The sequence below is a fragment of the Boleophthalmus pectinirostris genome, unplaced genomic scaffold, assembly GCF_026225935.1.
Source record: "Boleophthalmus pectinirostris isolate CB_2022bp ecotype Guang Dong unplaced genomic scaffold, ASM2622593v1 HiC_scaffold_5, whole genome shotgun sequence".
Lineage (NCBI taxonomy): Eukaryota > Metazoa > Chordata > Actinopteri > Gobiiformes > Gobiidae > Boleophthalmus > Boleophthalmus pectinirostris.
In genome coordinates, this window is record NW_026571404.1 from 29,223,040 (window position 1) to 29,242,460 (window position 19,421).

At 37.8% G+C, this 19,421-nt stretch overlaps 1 protein-coding gene and 1 pseudogene across 1 annotated transcript in view; both read right to left on the bottom strand.

Moving 5' to 3' along the window:
• Positions 1–19,421, bottom strand: part of pcdh15a (protocadherin-related 15a) — a 412,089-nt gene that overhangs the window by 93,951 nt on the left and 298,717 nt on the right. The window contains exon 24 of the mRNA XM_055162873.1: positions 433–542. Within this exon, the coding sequence (XP_055018848.1) occupies positions 433–542 (110 nt within the window). The remainder of the gene's footprint in view (positions 1–432; positions 543–19,421) is intronic.
• Positions 17,445–17,561, bottom strand: LOC129411660 (5S ribosomal RNA; annotated as a pseudogene).

Sequence of the window (19,421 nt, forward strand, 5' to 3'; positions counted from 1 at the left end):
GTGCTGAGCAAACAAATATAGGTATCAATAAATTATAATACTATATAAGGTCCTTATGCAGATTTTTAAATGACGGTAATGAAACTGATACCGTTGCTATTTTTTGATACTGCGGGATACGGCAATACCGTATTACCGCCCAACCCTAAATGCAAGCACTGCTGAAAGAGTTTGAAGAGAAAAGACAAAAGTGGATGTAAATAACTTGTTTTTAAGGAGTTTGTGATCAATACGAGAATTCATGGTCCTGTTTAGGTGCTCTACAACACAAAACTTACAACACAAAAAAGGTGAGAGTGACTTTTTGAAAAATGGTTGTGATTAAAATTTTATGTGTGAGAGACTTTAACATTAAAGTAGAACATCAGACAGCGCTGTGCCTTTAGTTATCATCACACCACCAGCTGCAAAGTATCAGTTGCAAAAACATACCTCGCTCGTTGCCTTCCACGATGGAGTAGAAGATGGTTTGATTGATTGCTGCAGCCAGGACAGTTCCCACGCTTGTGCCAATGGGAGCCAGCTCACTCACTGGAGCAAACCTGTGAAAAATATGACACCGAACTTCAAAAACAAATTCACGAAGATAGAAAAATAACAGACGATCACCCGGCCCCACTAGGACTCTGTGTATACAACCATATAATTTATAGCCCACAATAGCAGTTTGACATTTTGCGATTTTCTCATAAAAGCAATTTACTGTCCTCAATTGTTTTTTCATATAATTTGTTCCAGAGCTTTTCATTTTAACGCTGTAAAATCTCATGGTAACAATATATAGTGTTTTTTTTTTTTCTTACTAGCAGCTAAATGAATAAATAAAGACTTTGCTCTGAGGGGGGCAGAACCTTAGCTTGGGAAAAGTGAAGTTATAAATAAGTAAACCGCCGCAGTAGTTGAGAAGTGTTTCAGATAACCCCCTGTTTCCAATATTATCTTTGAATTATGGGTAAAAAAAAATAGCTCCTAAGACTAACCTTGGTCTGTGTAGATCAGCAAATTTTGCATTGTGTGACTGGGCGGGTTTTAAAGATGTTACCTGGAATGTTCCTCAGGTGTGGGTTTAGACTCTGACTTGTGTTTATTTAAATACAGGAGTTATTTGCACACACACATTCATAGTCTCAGTTGTCTCTTCAAAGATTTTACTTGTAACTTAAAGGTGCACTGTGTAACTTTTCTGGTAGAGGTCTACCACCTGTTTTTCTCCATGGAGATGTTATTGCTTTGTCTGGAATGTTTCACAGTATGGCATTAAACCTCTCTATCATCAGATCAAATCAACCCAAGTTACAGGTCAGATCTGTGGAGAAGCAACCCCACTCACAGTCAGAATGCCTGTTTTTTAAAACTTTTTTTTTTTTTTTTTAGATATATATATATATATATATATATATATATATATATATATATATATATATATATATAAAAAAATAATTAATTGAATAAATGTCTAGTTGGGGAGCCAAAGTCTTAAAAATGGGTTGAACCTGACATCGTCTGCCATACTTTTTATTTGTGTTTTTTGTGACCCTAAGGACCAATAATTGGAGGGTCTGCTTTTCCAGAAATATTGCGAAAAAAAAAAAAAAAATAAAAATTAGTGTATGTAACCTTCATTTTTTGATAGAGAATTTTGAAAAATTAAAAATTTCCTGTCAATAAATGCATTCCAGATACAAAGAACACACATTTCTACATGATTTTTGCTCAATTTAATGCAAAAAATAAGGTGTTTTTTCACTTTTTCCCAATATTTTCATCTTTACATCACTGGCAATCAACTATTACCCAAAGTTATGACATCAGCCAATAAGCCATTCTTTTCACCAAACTATATACTCAAACTGTATACTCATTCCACAGAAACAAATTTAAAAATCCAACCAAATTCAATGGCTCTATGATGATTTCATGACTAACTGGCCATCAACAGGCTCAGCACCTCAATAGAACGTTAGGCTACACTCAAAATTCAATCAGGGAGAGCTGTTTAAAGTCATACTGTGGAACATTCCAGGCAGAGCAAAGACATATCCACAGAAAGCAGATAAGTTTAATGCTACATTGTGGAGAATTCCAGGCAAAAAAACTCCATGCCAGACCCCCTCCCACCAGAAGAGTTAGCGCACAATTTCAAACAATGTGAAAGGCAATTTGGATGGTCAAACTACAAAAGACTAACACAGAAATGTGTTAAAAGTTAATGCTCCTTACTATATATTGCTAATTTTATGGACTGCAAATACAAATGTTATGTAAATTAACATAAATGGAGTTCATAAGTGACTCCGTAATCAAAGCTTTTGTGCCATACTGTTGTTGTGCTCTTGGGCAAGACACTTCCTCCACCTTGCGCATATACAACTGTGGTGTGTCTATGAGTGACTGGTGGTTGTCGGGTGCAGATGGCCAGCCTTGCGTGTGTCACCACCATCTGGAAAAGTGCTTTGTTAGACTAAAGAGTTATTATCTTTATTGAGTTGTTAAGTGTCATGTATAAAATTACAGCTCAGAGGCTTTATTGTTCAGCTTTGGGGGCCCTCAGGAGCACGTGCGGGCCCCATGCACGTGTAATAGTGTAGCTACAACTCTGTTCAAAGCCGGGAGCATGCCATAAAGTCTGCTTAGCAAAGGGAGTGTCACCGGGAAGTGTATTCTCTGTGGGGAGGCTAGTGAGCGCTATTGTGAGGAAGCATTGATGACAGTGCTCCTATACAAGCTGTCGTCTGGGGTTGTTAGTGCTGAGGTTTTGGAGGTTGCGGACTGAGAGGCAACCCCAGGGCTCACCCAGAGCATTATGGGAGAATTAGATCTTCCAATTTCAGAGATGCGCTGTGGGATTCGCAGGGGGGAATCTGGAAGAGGTTGTGGAGTTAAGACTATTTAGACTGTGTTTGGGGAAAGGGCACAGCATGCAGGAATAAAGGAGCTTACAAAATGCACTGTGTAGGGATTTGAGATACAGGGTAAAAGGTCGAGAAAGTACTATAGATGTACACTGAAATAACTTAGAAAATGAAACGATTTATGCGTAATTTGGCAAGGAATATTGGATTTTAAGTTTTGATTTTTATAACCTGACCACCCACCTGCACCACATTAGTTTTCCATTTATTTATGGTTAGATTTCCAACTATCCATGGTTCTCAGTATGTGTGAAAAAGATGAATTGAAAACAAAATAGTAGCAGTATCAGTAGCTGTAGTACAATTATTATAACTATATATTGGATAGGGATGTTCTAGCCACTTTTTTTACACTGTTAAAGATCCTGCACCCAATTTTCCCCAGATAACATATGTGCACTGTGTGCTGCTTGCATCTAGAAACTAGACGTGTGCAAAAATATCGGAATATCAATATGTCATATTGTTTAATGTGATAATACAGTATCGATATTGGGGACTGCTGTATCGATATATCACCAAGAGTATTTTTGGTATATTTTACTAAATTATTTTGTTACAGAGCTACAGTTTTTTTGCTTGTTAGTGGAAGGAAACTCATTTATGCAACACATTTGACATTTTTACTGTTTTGATGATTAAAATGTGTTTCATATGAACGTTGAACGATGAAGAAGTGGCTTAACAAAGACTTACAGCCATGATTTAGCCTTTATTTTTTATGAAACCGTATCAAATCGATTTGAAATATATCATATCATAAGTGCACTGTATCAGGATATGTATCGTATCATGGCCTATGTATTGGAATATGTATCGTATCGTGGCCTATGTATCGGGATATGTATCGTATCGTGGCCTATGTATCGAGATATGTGTATCGAGGAATGTATCGTATCGTGGCCTATGTATCAAGATATGTATCGTATCGTGGCCTATGTATCAAGATATGTATCGTTATCGTGGCCTATGTATCAAGATATGTATCGTATCGTGGCCTATGTATCGAGATATGTATCGTATCGTGGCCTATGTATCGAGATATGTATCGTATCGTGGCCTATGTATCGAGATATGTATCGTATCGTGGCCTATGTATCGAAGAATGTATTGTATCGGCAACTTCTTAATGATAACCCTGCCCTACTTTGAAATATTGAATCATCCCATAATCAGGAGGAAATTTCAAAGGAGAAATTCAATTTGTCAACTGGGCAAAAGTTGTTGCTTTTTTTGATGGAATACAATTTTGCAGCTCATCCAAGCTGCTTCTTCAGTTCTACCATCATGGCAAAACTCCACACTGGTCTACAAGAGTTGAATAAAGTATTTGTGAGCTCATCGCAGTGAATAATTACAATACAATGCTGTATAAGGCAAGTGAGAAATAACATTTAACTTTTTTTTTACTAACTTTTACTAAGACAGTAAAACTCAGGTACAGTGTTTTAAGGAAGCAGTTATTGATATGATGGAAAGATTTAATATGCCTCAGGGTACCTTTAGTTTATTAGAAAGAAATGCAGACAGCAGTAAAATGCTCTTCAGTTTGATTGGATTTATAATATAAGAGCAGAAAGTTATGACTGATATTTTAAGTATTGTAGAGGGTGGGGGAATGAAAACATAAGGGAAAGCGTATGTGGTAATATTGCTTTCAGACTGCAAGTAATAAGCACAAGCATAAAAGAAAGCAGGCCATAGGCATAATGGAGTTTGGTCTGGAGGCTGCAGACAAGCGAATAATGTTATATATATTTATAAAGGATAAATGCCTGCAAAATGTAATGTGTACTGCTTTGTTGCTTTTGTAATGTATTCAGATTTATATTGTTTTGAAAGTTATCTTGTGTAAAATCTAAATGCCTTTAACTTTACAGCGATATGCAATGTTCCTGTGTCTTCTAGAAATATATATTTTGGATTGCAAACTTGCCTTAAAGAGCCTGTACCTGATTTATTGTCTTTGACCAAAATTCATCTCGCCCCTGTGCAGATATATTGTATAAGCAGCTCTTGAGGTAAAAATAAAACTACTGTGTTCTTTGTTTGCCTCTATTTATTCAGTGTTTTGCTGTCCGATAATCAGGAAGTGCACTGTTAGCATGCTATGTTAACTGTTGCTAACTTGACTCTCATCTCTGAACTCGTTATGAGGAATAATTAGGATACTCTGAAGTGAGGAATGACTTTGAACCCGACTGTCTGAAGATCAATTTCCGCACTGACCAAGTTCTGTTGTTGTATCCTTAGGCAAGACACTTCACCCGTATAGTATGAAAGTGGTGTGAGTGTGGTGGCTGGAGTTAGTAGCTTTCATTATTATTAAACCATTTCCAATTAGTTCTGTTTCTCACGTTTTTAAGACGGCAAAACCCAAGCCATATTTGTGCATTTGCGGTGTTTATTACGTTTAATACACGTCTCTATATATTAAAAAAACCAAGTGTACAAAAGACTCCATTAAAGCACAGACACATTCTCTACTGCCAACATCCATATTCTATACAGGTAATATCATGTCTAATCAACCGTGAAATCCCACGCATATAGGAGTATTACCAGCTAATGACTATCAACCATACAAGCGTGTAATCCTTTCAGACAGAAACACTGTGCAATGCCTGTTTACTGAAATTACAGCTGACATAAATATAGCAAAGGTGCAAGAGCATAATAGATTTTGATGTGGTACATACTTGGATAGAAGAGACTAACTGCGTTGTCTTTGCATGTGGGGTATGCAGGCGTTACAATGGACCTGAGCTACATCCGAGGTGAAAAGGTGATTCATGGAGACACAAGCTGAGATGGAGGAAGAGACAGGCTGAAGTGTGATACCACCCGGTCACTGTAGGTACTGGAAAAGTGGAATATGGAGGATTTTTATGTGCAAGAGCTCAGAATTACATAGGGATGATGAGATTAACTTCAGGGGAATTCAGGTCACTACATGTATACCCATACCTATTCTCAACATGATAAAAGTGTAAAACTTTCATTAATGAAATACAAAAGATGCAGATTTTCAAAGAATCAACAACAAATTTATTAAAAAAATAAAATAAAATCATAACGAGAAGCTATGGTGAACCCTGAAACACCAAGTATAAGAACACAGGTGTCCAATAGTGACGCACGGGTCAAAGAGTAAAGCAACACTGTGTAATTTTCTGAGTGATGACAGGTCATCTACCCACTTACAATAAGGGCAATTTTTCAATGCAATAAAAAATATCCAAAATAAAACTAAAAGATTTTATTTTGGTTAGGAATCCACCAATACCAATACTGGTATAATATCAATGCTGATCCACGAAAATTTGCTGGACTGGGTATTGGCTCCACAATATCGGTTCTGTCGATATCCTGGTTGGGCCTATAAATTGATGAAATAAAAACATTTACTGGTTGTAGTTAGTCCAGAACACTTGAGCTTTTAATATAAAGCTGTTCTCTACTTACTTGAGAGATAAATAAGAGCTACAGAACACATTTTGACATAGACTATATATATATTTTGTTATTAGAAAAATAAAGTCTATTTTTAGTCCCTGCAATACAATCGGTTGATATTGTGTATCAGCAGATATATAAATAGTATCAGAATCTGCACTGGAACTGAAAAAGCTGGATTAGTGTATCTAAGGCTGTGCAATTAATTGAATTTTGATCGCAATTTTGAATCATGTGTCAAACGATCTCCAAACTTATATAATCAAGTTGAAACGATAAATGTTAACTTAAGTTTATTTGGGGATATTTGTTATTTAAATAGGTATATTTATTTTATTATTTTTACATATAGAGATTGTAGAACAGCTGGATATATAGTTTATTTTTGATAAACTTATGTTTTTCTATGCCTTATTTCATAATCATTTTATGCATTTTATGTGTTATACAGTGCAAAACTGCTCTAAGGCACATATTTGTAGCCTGTGTTCAATTTGAAAGTTTTGCGTAAATTATTAACAACAAAGTGTTTTTTTGTTGTTTTTTTTTGGAGAGAGAAAGGCTGAATAAATGCATAGTGCAATTTTTTAAAAATCGTTTGAATATTGTGATTTCAGTATTGACCAAAATAATAGTGATCATGATTTTTTCCATAATCAAGCAGCCCTAAGTGCATCTCTAATTTTGGGGTTAAAAAAAAAAAAAGCTGTACTTTTAAAGGTACACTACGTAACTTTTTGGTTTCTTCTCGGTTTCTAGGGATATGTCATTGCTCTGCCTGTTCTACAGTATGGCAGGTGGTATAACTGCTCAAAAATACCAAGAAGAACAGGCATTCTGACTGTGAGCGGGGTTGCCTCTCTACAGATCTGACCTGTAACTGGATGTGGTTTGGTCTCCATAATGATAGAGAGGCTTAATGCCATACTGTGAAACATTCCAGACGAAGCAAAAACATCTCCATAGAGAAAAGCTTTTGATATATAGTTTGGATGCACTTGTTTTTAGACCATTTCACTAAACACACAACTTTTTTTTCTGTCTCCACAAAATCAAGACCGATCAGAATGAATGTTAACCAGGACCGAGTGCCAGGGTTTTATTGAAGCTGTAAAACCCAAAGCATAAAACCCACTTCCTACAGTAAAGGTTACAAGTGCATAGGTATACTGCCCCACTATCTATGCCAGCTGATGGACTATGACAACTCGCAGACTCCGCAATTTTAAATGACGAGTTTACCTTTCTCCGGGTTCAGAGCCAAAGTACAAGTGAACTGAGTATGGTGGCCTTAAAAGGACAATAAAAAGAAAATAAAAAAGAACCTGTCTTTCCATCTGGGGGCTGCAGTTATTGTCTCTCCAAGGACATTCATTCGTCTACTGAATATTTCTGAGGTGGATATGAGCTGTTCACATTGCCAGCGGATGGGTCAGTCATCACACAGGCAAACACGGATCAGACAGGATTGTTACCATGACGTCAAGAGTGTGGGAACATAATGTGCAAAACAAGCCTGGTTTGGTGGCTGTATTATAATGTTCAATGTCATTCTGAGCAGGTATCTGTTTATATTAAAAAGATGCTGGAAGTTTGATCATATTATTGGATGTTTTAGAATGATCTTAAATGTCCTATATTACACAAAATTGATTCTGGTGAGCTTTTAGTCATGTTGATATTGTTACCTCCTCAAAAGTAGATTTTGAGTTGTGTTTTGTTTCATTCACACAATGCTCTGTTCCACCTTGTGATGTCATGGAGTAGTATTTTACCTTTAGATTTTACCTTTTGTTCACGAGAAATTCCAGGGCAGAAATCATCCAAATGATTCTAGTGAAAGTGTGTGGACTTTAAAAACACAGTGGAGTCCTTTCTGTATTTTTCACATCACATCGCAAGGTGGAACAGAGTGTTCTGTTTGTGTGTTAAATATGTGTGAATGAAACAAAACACAACTCCAGGTATGTTTGTGATGAGGAAACAGCATTATAACATAGATCAGAAAATATTGTAATATGTGCCCTTTAAGTCAAACCCAAACAAAATACAAAACCACTTTGACACACAATTGAAACCCCCTTTCATAATTATTTTAGATATTATTTTTGAAACAGCATTTTCTATTGCATGTCAGCAACATAACAACATTTCCATTAAATTCTTTACATTCAACATGACACGGTGCTAGCCAGGCTGGTGCCACCTAGTGCCTCCGCTCAATTTCATTTCTCTCCAGTGACTAGGTCAGGAATCGGAATACACTACATGGTTTACAAGAACCCTGGAAGTCGTAGACCACGCACTGGCCAATCAGTAAAGAGCTGTGAAGTCATGACTGGGTCCCTTTTTGTAGTACAGCACAACAGTAAACAAAGCGGTCAAGATGGATGTAGACGAAGCCATACATTCTGTGTTGGCAGCGATTCCTGAGATTGAGGATTTAAAGCCAGAAACCAAGAGAATGTTTGGTAAATTTTATCAAGGGAAAGACGTTATTGCCCTTCTTCCTACGAGATTTGGGAAAAGTTTAACATACCAGTCAGCCCCGTTAGCAGCACATTACATACGTCACAACCTAATAGTAGCGATTGGTTAAATAAAAAAAGTACCTCCTACTGTTGAGCGAACAAATCCTAATGCTGTGAGGTCAGACGGTTTCCACAAAGTGAAACTGGCTGATGAATTAGACTAACACGGCGCACCATCTCCCTCCATCTCCATCTCTCTAACAAAACCCTGCATAAAAAAGCCATGACCACAGCTTTGAATGGCCCTACTCTATCAGTTCAAAAGCAGTGCCCACATGTAATTACACTGAGTAGCTTTACCTATCTGTGGAGTGGACCATATAATAGGATGACCTGAACATGCGATGCTGCGACTCTCCTGTACAAGATTAAAAGTCCCCATCTGGCTTACAGCATTATTTTCTCTCCTCTTAAGCTTGGCCGAAATGGACAGAGCCTCTTGTTGATCTGGGCACTGCAACCTTTCCCCAAACAAGCAGTATTTTGTGTGATTGCCTGGAAGAGGGAGAGCTGACACGTTATCGCTTCCGTACAAAGTGGCTACGCCCGAGGGCTGAAAAGTGCCGTGAAATGCCAAGAGAATGCACGATTCGACGCCAAGTGAAGATTAGTACAAAAGCAGCATATACAAGTGAGGTGGGAAACATGACAAAAGGTTAAGGTGTAGCATAAGGTGCGTCGGAGGAAACAAGGGTAAAACATAAGTATGAGGGCGGCTGTATAAGATGTCTACTTGCTAAATGCCATTGTGGTGAAAGGTACAGCTGACATCTGCAATGCAAAAAATACAATAAAATGCTACAGTAGTTACGTGTGTGCAATACAAGAGGTTTTGGAGAATTATGTGGTTTATTTAGCCTGAGAATTTCATTAAAGTGACATGACCTAGTCGGTTGATAGCACAATGAAGAAATTTTGATGAAGGACTTTAGGGAAAGGACTTTGAGAATAAAAATAGAAAACATAGTTCACAATACAATAATATAAAGTTTTTGCGATGTATACGATATTTGATATACTGCACAATATTCTGCGATGTATCAAATGTTTTTAAGAGTCACATTGGCAGGATGAAACTGAGGATTTGACAAGCTTGAATTCCCAAAAATAAGTAAAGTTTTTGCTTTCATGTACCTTCTTTGACTTTGAGTTAACACTACTTGAAAATTGGGACTAAACCCGGAGCTAAAGTTGGATTAGTTGAGGACTACATAGACCAATTTTTATCCTTTTTAAATTAAAATATTATCACTTGATTAAACAATGTGCTCCTTTGTATTTCTTTTATTAAACCTGACTTGACCTGATTTGTTCAAATCATGGTCCACAGTCACATGGCTTACTGTCCCGCGAAGAAGATGGTTTTCTATGGTGAATCCACTTTTCTGGGATCCATTGATAAAGTCTTCTACCTTCTGCTAAGCTCAAGGTTTACTATCTTTGAGTTTTCAAACTCTGCTTCAAACCTGTTTAGTGAAACAGAAAACTCTGAGTTGTCTGCCTCAAGAGATATTAGGTCTGACCAATATCGGACCAATATCCATAGTTTCAGATGATGGTCAATTATTACTGCTTTTATTTGTATGTCTTATAATTTTCATTTCAATCTTTTCTTTTTCTTTGAATTACTTTCTGTATGAATCGTGCTCTATCCAAAAAACAAAAACAAAACTTTGCCTTGCCTCTTCAGTAGAGTTTTGGTCCTCCCGTCCTCCCATCACATCACAGCACAACTTACTCAAAGTTTGTTGTCGAACTATAGTTGTATTCCTGCTGTCAAGCCTTCAGTGAGTACAGGACAGTTTACTTTGCATATTCAAATGAGGTGAACTCCTGACACCCAAGACAGAGAGAGGGGGCCCCTGACATGCCTCCAGCCGCTGTAGCAGCACGAGGCCCCGGTGACAACATGAGAGACGTACAGGTGTCAGCCAGCAGTCCGCCTCGAGCCCAAAGAGGAGTGATGGTGACAAGACAGGGCAGGAGGGGGGGAGAGGGAGAGAGAGAGAAGGAGAGAGAAAAAGAGATATGCAGAGACAGGGAGGGTGGGAGACAGAGAGAAACCGAGAGGTAGATAGAGAGAGAAAGGGAGCCAGAGAGTGAGAGCGAGAGAGAGAAAATCCGCAGGGGCAGTTCTAATCATGTCAACTATTTTATTTTATTGATACTTTGGCCTGACTTAGGTTGGTAAGTGAGATTATAAAATGTAGTTGACAGGGGTTTTTGTCGTGAATGCAAATCAAATCCAAAAAGAAAAGAGTTTATGAAGTGAGATCCTGCATTGCCACTTGCAGTTTTAATTTACAATCAATTATATCACGATATTTTGGTTATTGTTACATCTCTATCAGGTTTATGTAAGGATCAACTGAGCAATAATACAAGGAGGACAAGTATTCAATAGACAGAAATGTGTAAATATGTAACAACGCTGTGTGGAGCTGCTCCTCTTCAGACATGCCTGTACTTAAGATCAACAAAGTAAAGTGCAGTTCTTTATTGACTGGTGCTTTATCAGGACTCCACTCATGTATTCTGGGACAAGGTCTGCTCACTTATCTAAGGACAATGGAAAAGAGAAGCACACAGATCCTCTTCATCCTGCTCCTACTGTCATTTTAACTCGTATGCACTTTTAGGCAGCTTTTTTCACCCATGAAAATGATCAAATCAAACCTGCTAACTCATTTACACTGTTTGATGTTGATTAATATGCAATGTCTCAATTGAAATAAATACAATAAAGTCATCAAATTTATAAACTACTGAAGCGTCACAACAAAACACATTCAGTAAGTCTATTTGTCTACCTCTCCAAAGCTCAAAATATTCATAATACAAAAACTCTTTCCCAAATTGTGATGTCATGAAGTGGTAAATCAAGATAACAGCTCCTTTTACTTTTTGTTCAGTAGAGAGTTGCAATTCCAGGTCTTAAACTATGCAAATGATTCTAGTGAAGGTGTATAGAGTTTAAAAATTCAAATGAAGCACTTCAGCTGTATTACCACTTGACATCACAAGGTGAAACAGAGTGTTTTCAGTTTGAGGCAAGATCTCAGCCTAATTATGCAGAGTTTGTCTGTTAAATATGTGTGAATGAAACAAAACAGAACTCCAGGTAGGGCTGAGTGATGTGGGGAAAAAAAAAAAATCAGTATTGATCGATTTGATCTTCTTCCATCTTACTGAAAACACAGACAAACAGAGCAGTGTGTCAGGATCACAACTTTTATTTCGTGTTGATTTAATGAGTTTGGAATGAGTTTGTAAAATATATTAAACTTATACGTGTGTTACCCCATCAACTGAAACATGTGCGATGTCCGTGTGCTAATTTAGGACTTAAGTTTCACTCATAAATGGTGAGAAAACGGCTGTTTACGTTCCATAATTTGAAATATAATGATAAGAAGCAACAGAGGAGAGACAGAAAGGTGAGAGCTGTGGCTGGATCAGAGAGAGAAAGACGGGGAGGGGGGGCGTGAGACGCTCCGCACACACACACACAGCTGGAGGGAGAGAGACACTGGACTTTTAGTCAAATTGTGCAGCTTTAAGTCAAAACTTGTGAACACATGAGGAGACGCTGGAGCTCAGACTGCTTTTCCTAAACAAGAACGTAAATCCTCGTCAGCACCACACGCCCTTATTGTCACACGATTTGATGTAAACCACCTGATTAAAATGCGCTCGCCTTATCATCGAGATCGACCAAAGTTGAGATTGCAATCTATTGACCTTATGCTTTTTGGCACTGCCCTAACTCCAGGTATGTTTTTGATGAGGAAAGAACACTATAGCATCGATCAGAAAACAGCATAATAAGAGCCCTTTAAATTGGACACTGCTTCTTCTAAAAACAAAATAAAACTTATTATTATAGAACCACCAACCAAGTTAAACCACCATTTTGAACACTTCCAAAGCATTTTGACAGTTCATTTCATACCTTTGGGACAAAATAAATTGGATTTGAGCTGGCCATTAATAAAGTCAGGACAATATTACATCATCTCATAATTTCCATTTTTTTTCTCTTGCATCAACACAACTACTGTAAACAAGCTCTAAATGATGCAACAACCCTAAAACATGATTGCTTCAGTTCTGAAATCACTACAATGATGAAAGACAATGTTAAGGTTGCCAAGTAGTGTAGGCTTCTTTCTCTACATTTGACCCATCTTTCATTGCAACCACAGAACCAAGATTTCCGTAAACAGCGCAACAAATCACCACACACGTTTTACTGCTATAAATACATGCATTTTCTACAAAGTGCTTCAACTGTTCTTTCACCCTGCTCTAAGATTGTTGCCTCCCACATCAACAGTAATCTCACGCCTTTTCTTCTTTCCTTATCATATACTGAGAAAAGAGGATAAATGCTTCTTGGAATTTGAATGCTCATTTCTCATCTAATCTGCTCTTCAAAGTCAGTATTTTCTGTACGGGAAAATAAAGTTCTGTACCCATCTATATATTTATATTTTACTTGCACATCTCTATAAATGCATGAATGTGAATGTCTACACACATGTCCTGTAAATCACTTAGCCGACTAAAAAAGGGGGCGTGGCCAAAGCTCTCAAAACTATGACGTATCTCATTGTATCTGACCCAAACTGCACTCATAAGACTACACCTGCATGCAAAAACAACTATTTAAGGTTAAAAAAAAAAGAAAAAAGAACTAGGAAACAACATATTTATATAAAGGCAGATTTACTTTGTTTGGCCTTCCTTTTTAATTATTATTAATTTATTTATTATTACATTTATCAGAGGTAGGGACCTGCAAATTGGCAGTTGACTTGAGTCACTATTTTTAGGACCTTAGACTTGACTTGATAAAATGGACTAAGACTTGGGACTCGACTTTGACTTGAAGGTCAGTGACTTGGGACTTGAGAGCTGTGACTTGAGAAGACTTGATGCTTTAGAAAATACTTTTCTCTTTACAGTTGATACATGTGGTGCTTAATTGTACAAGAACAAACTGGAACATGTCCCTCCCACTTCTGTTTGGTACTTTGGATGTAACTGAAGTACTGCGAGATGGTATCCTCAAATGTACTACAGTAATATACAGTACAATGCCGTAAATCAGAGGGAACTACAAAGAACGTGATCCTTCCATCTCAGACAAAACTGTTATTTAGCACTTTTAAATCTGAATTCTTTCTGTTCTGACCGTAATGAGTCACACTTTGATCTTGTCAAGACAAATAAAAAGGAAAAATTTGCATTTCTACAGCTCAAATATATCATGATTTTTTTAAGTACACGTTCGTTTAAAATGCATATAAATTGCAAAAATCTAAGCTGTATTTAGTACTTTGGTTTAAAGACTTGAAATGACTTGATCAAAGCAGGCAACCTATGACTTGAGACTCGACTTGGTCTTTCCTGTCTTTGACCTGGGACTTGACTTGGACTTGAGGTCAAAGACTTGAGACTTTATATAACATCTTTTAAGACACCCAAAGCGCTTTACAGTTCATTGTATATGAACAGAGGCACTTTATAGTTTGTTTTTTTTCCCCCTGATATCTGGATATCAGGAATTCCTAAAGATTGTCACAGTTTACACACAATACAGCACTTTTTTTTTTTTTAATAATACTTAAAACATTATTTTCTCATATTTGTATTTGTTAGATACTCATTTCTGTGTGCATTAGAGGAGTTTTGCTCAGTAACAGTTATGGAATTCTGTAAAGTGATGTCAAATTATCTTAAATGTGTTTTAATAAAATAAGTATTCTAACCTGTCATAGGCACTTTCCATCTTGATCTTGTTATCTTTCTTCAATATATGATAAAAACTAGAAAAAAAGGTCATATGCCAAACCTGCAAAAGTTTTTCAAACACAAGACACTTTGAGCTTTCTATATCTCTACAATGAAATCTCCATCACACACGTAGCACCTTTATCTCTTAAGTTTCCCGGCTAGAAACATCAAAGTCAACAACAAAATAAAAATGTACCTGACTCTCGTTTGTAATCGCATGGAGTTTGAGCTGTGAGCAGGTCTTTACAGATTGTGGAGGAAGACTAAAAGTAGGCAAAAGGAGCTACAGCTATTCAAACATACAGTAACGCCTACAAAAACATGACATTTCAATTTGATAAAAAAATATATATATTTGTTTGGAATACAGAAGATGTGTACAAAATGTGTAGAAATGACATAACCACCACTTTGCATAACAACAGAGTAAAACGGAGTCTATGTGAAGCAGCAGTGAAGACTAGAATTTGAAATGTCTCTGGATAAAGTCCCTTTTCCGTTGGCTTGAGGCATATGGCAGCAATCTGTATAATGCATACCCAGCGTGCATTTCCATAGTGTGCTCTATTGTAATGTGGGGTTTGAATGGCATTGAGAAAAACACAAACAAAGTGAAACAGTTTGACAAAGACAGTTTTAGATTGCTTTTCCTGATCTAAAAACTTTCAAATAAAATAAAATAAATAAAATCTGCCCACAAACAGATTACAAATTACAAACGTTCCTGAAATGAAGTGATGAAAAAAAAAAAATGCTTTAATAACTTTGTGGTGTATAAAGTTTCAGAAGAAGATTTTAAATATAATTCTAGGTCTTGTGCTCATTAGTTACCACATAGCTAATTATGCCTGAGCAAGTATTCTTTTTTTTTGGACAGTGTATGGGAAAAACGAATAAGAAAATTACTTCTGGAAGACATAGCGTTGCTAAACTGGGTAGCACCTAGTCTGATTCATCAGCCATTTTCACTTTGTGGAAACCGCCTGACCTCACAGCATTAGGATTACTTTGCTCGATAGTAGGCAGGTACTTTTTTTATTTAACCAATCGCTGCTATTTGGTCGTGATGTATATACTGGATCAAATCTCGTAGGAAGAAGGGCAATAACCTCTTTCCCCTTGATAAAATTCTCCAAACATTCTCTTTCTTCCGGCTTCAAATCCTCGATCTCGGGAATCGTTGCCAACACAGAATGTATGGCTGCATCTACATCCATCTTGACCACTTTATTTACAGTTGTGCTGAACCACAAAAAGTGACCCAGACAGGCGCTTGAGTTTGACGTCATGGCTTCACAGCTCTTCACTGATTGGTCAGTGCGTGGTCTACAACTTCTGGGGTTCTTGCAAAGCGTCAAGTGTATTCCGATTCCTAGTCGCTGGAGAGAAATGAAATTGAGCGGAGGCACTAGGGGGTGCCAGCCTGGGTAGGTAGTACCTGGAGGACTAAAGAAACGAGTGGCAGGGAGGAGGGGCAGGGTCTAGAGGTATAAGGAACAGTGTGATTGGGCAAACATTCCAAACTCCACTCCTGCAGCGGTATTTGTAATCCAAAACATCTGTCTGAAATCAGGGCATTCTTGAGTGATGTCACATAGCACTTGAAACATCAGATGCCAGTGAAAGCAGGGTTTGGACCAGAAAACTGACTTACTGTGCACTGAAATTATCCAAAAAATGACTAGGAACAGTAGAAAAAACTCTATATATACAGTTTAGTTGCAGGAAAAATATATATACCTTTAAATCAACTGAATTACTACGGCCACAAAATAGTCACCGACCTCACTTACAGTTGTAATTACTGAATCTAAGAAATGTGACATTATTTTCAAAAACATACGGCAAATAACACACTGATTTCTTCACATGACGTTTAGTTAGCTTAAGCAGCAGTTTTATTATGTATAAGAGGAGAGTACATTTTTGCAGCCATACTAAAGGGCGAACCACTAGAGCAGCTAATGCAATCCCCTGCTGTTTAATAGCACAACATCATCCCCTGCTACGTTAGCTCTCAGATATGTTTTATTCATAGAAGAACTCTGCAACTCGCAAACAATTTAACAATTCATCCATCCACTAGCTTTTCCTCAAGACTTATTGTGGCCTCGACTCCACTCTGGCAGATATAGTCGTATATTATGACTCGCACTAGCAAAGAAGGAATTACCAAAACACGGTGTAACATCTAAAAAACCAGCAAAAACATCAAAATCTGACAACACAAATCTGAGGTTGGACTTAAATGTAAAGGTGCAATCTGTAATGTTTATAGTGGAGGGTCTGTCACCTGCTTGTCTTCAATGAAATGTTGTTGGTTTGTCTAGAATGTTCCACAATATAGATTAAACCTATCTATAACGAGGGAGACAAACAGGTTACAACACTATGCTACATTACAATTTAGATCTGTGGAGAGTCGCCCCATTCACAGAAGGAATTAATGTATTTTTGAGCAATAGAAACACCTGTAATTAATTGATTGATTTAATTTATATAGCTCCTTTCAAGATACCCAAAGCACTTTATAGTTTATTATTCAGTCACTCCACACTCAGTGGTGGTAAGCTACTACTGTAGCCACAGCTGCCCTGGGGGCAGACTGACGGAAGTGAGGCTGCCAATCTGCCGACCACCACCATCACTCACGCTCACACCACTTTCATACTAGGCAATGTGGGTGACGTGTCTTGCCTAAGGACACAACAACAGGTTTTTGTTTTTTTTTTTTGCCACTGGCGCCCCACTGTGGCACCTGGAATTCCTAGCGGTCTCCTATCCAAGTACTACCCAGGCCCGGCCTGCTTAGCTTCTGAGATCTGATGGGATCAGGCTTTGACAAGCTGGTGTGGCCACAGCTTGTCAAAGTCTAATAAATTCTAAATGTGTTTGATGTCATATCATGGAACATTCCAGGCTAAGCAAAAAACAAAGAGGGAGCATTATGCAATCAACTTTTTGGAGCTTTCTACCATGTTATAACATTGTTCAGAACAACAAAACAAAACAATCAGAAACATGCCTGAAGTGGTTTTATACGTCGTCCATGCATGTTTGAGTAATTTAGCGATCTCTCTCAGGCTCTATTCAAACCCTCCTTAGGATTAACTACCGTATTTTCCAAGCTATTAGACGCGCTCTTAAGCCTCTAATGCCATCAAAAAACGACTGCGTGCCCCGCAATCCAGAGCACCCCATACATGAATCCACTCGGGGGTCCCAGCACGACTTCAGTAAACTACAAAGCCGCACCTGCTGCACCGCACCTGCAGCGTACACAAACACGCACGGAGCAGACAGCGACCGCGCAGCGAAACACACCCACAGCCACACTCATCACTCCACGCCGACGAGGAATGGAATGAAGGAACGAACCGAAAAAGCGAGTCCAGTGTGCCACTCTGAGCCACAACTGAACAACTGAGTCACTGCGAACACGCCAACAATCCAGCGCTCCCAGACAGCACCCTCCCTACACGCCACAACTGAACAAAGCCCAGAGTCACCGTGAACGTGTCAACCAAAGTCCGACTGACCCATCGAACTGTTGTGTTTCATTTAAAGTCCGGTGCAGTTTATTTGCGAAAAAAGTTTGAAAATAGACCATTTAATGACGCGTCTTATAATCCAGAGTGCCTAATAGCCTGTAAAATACGGTATATAGGATTTGTCCAATGATCTATCTACAAACCTACGCCAGCCATGTTCCCACATGAGAATTTACCATAAATATTAGGGGTGTAATGGTACATATATTCGCTCCAAACTATTTCGACAAGTTGTTTTCTTCTGGCCAAAAATATAAACATTGAGTAAAACTTCATCTTGGAACTGTTAGTGCTGCGCTTTAATTTTTGAAAAATTGTGTTTACTACTTACAAGGAATTTATTTTTTATAATTTCATACATTTGTTGCTTATTTGAGATTATTTTATTGACCTTATTATTATTACCAAGCAGCACTTTGCATTTATTTTATTTTTCTGTTTGTATAATGTTAAAACAAATTATTGGTTTAATAAAAACACAAATAAACAAACAGCAAATGGTTTTACATTTTGTTCCCATACTGTACCAAAAATGAACTGAACCATGACCTCAATACCAAGGTATGCACCGAAACGTGATTCGTTATATCCATAAAAAATGTACAAAAGCATGATGCAAAACAATACACTACAGCTTCACAAACCTGATGCGATGTGCAGTAGTTTCATTAAAGGAAAGGACATAGATAGTGGTAGAGCTGTAATACGGCCTGTTTAATTTAGACTTGGACAAACGTAATGTCTTAATTTGTATAACTTGTGGCGAATTAGACAACACTTCCTACTGAAATACTTCTTATTACTACATTCACACTCCTTCTGCCTCCTCAGCACCATTTTATCTCCAAGACCTGTGTGTCTCCAGGACTCGGATGCAGGCTGGCCCTAACCCTTCTCAACCTGCACACCGACTATTTGAGCCACTTCCCTTGGGCAGGAGGTTATGGTTCATTCAGACCAAAACCTCTCACCAGAAGAACCGGTTTTTTCCCCCTCTGGTGTTGGACTCTTCACTTCACCTCTCACTCTAACTTCAGCAATAATTAAAGAGGGCATATTACACTTCTGAGGGGTATTAACTGCTAACACATGACATATTTAGACCACCATGTTACCGGTTATTATTTTGAAAATGCTTTATTCACCCAAATGTACCACCTAATTCAGCCAAT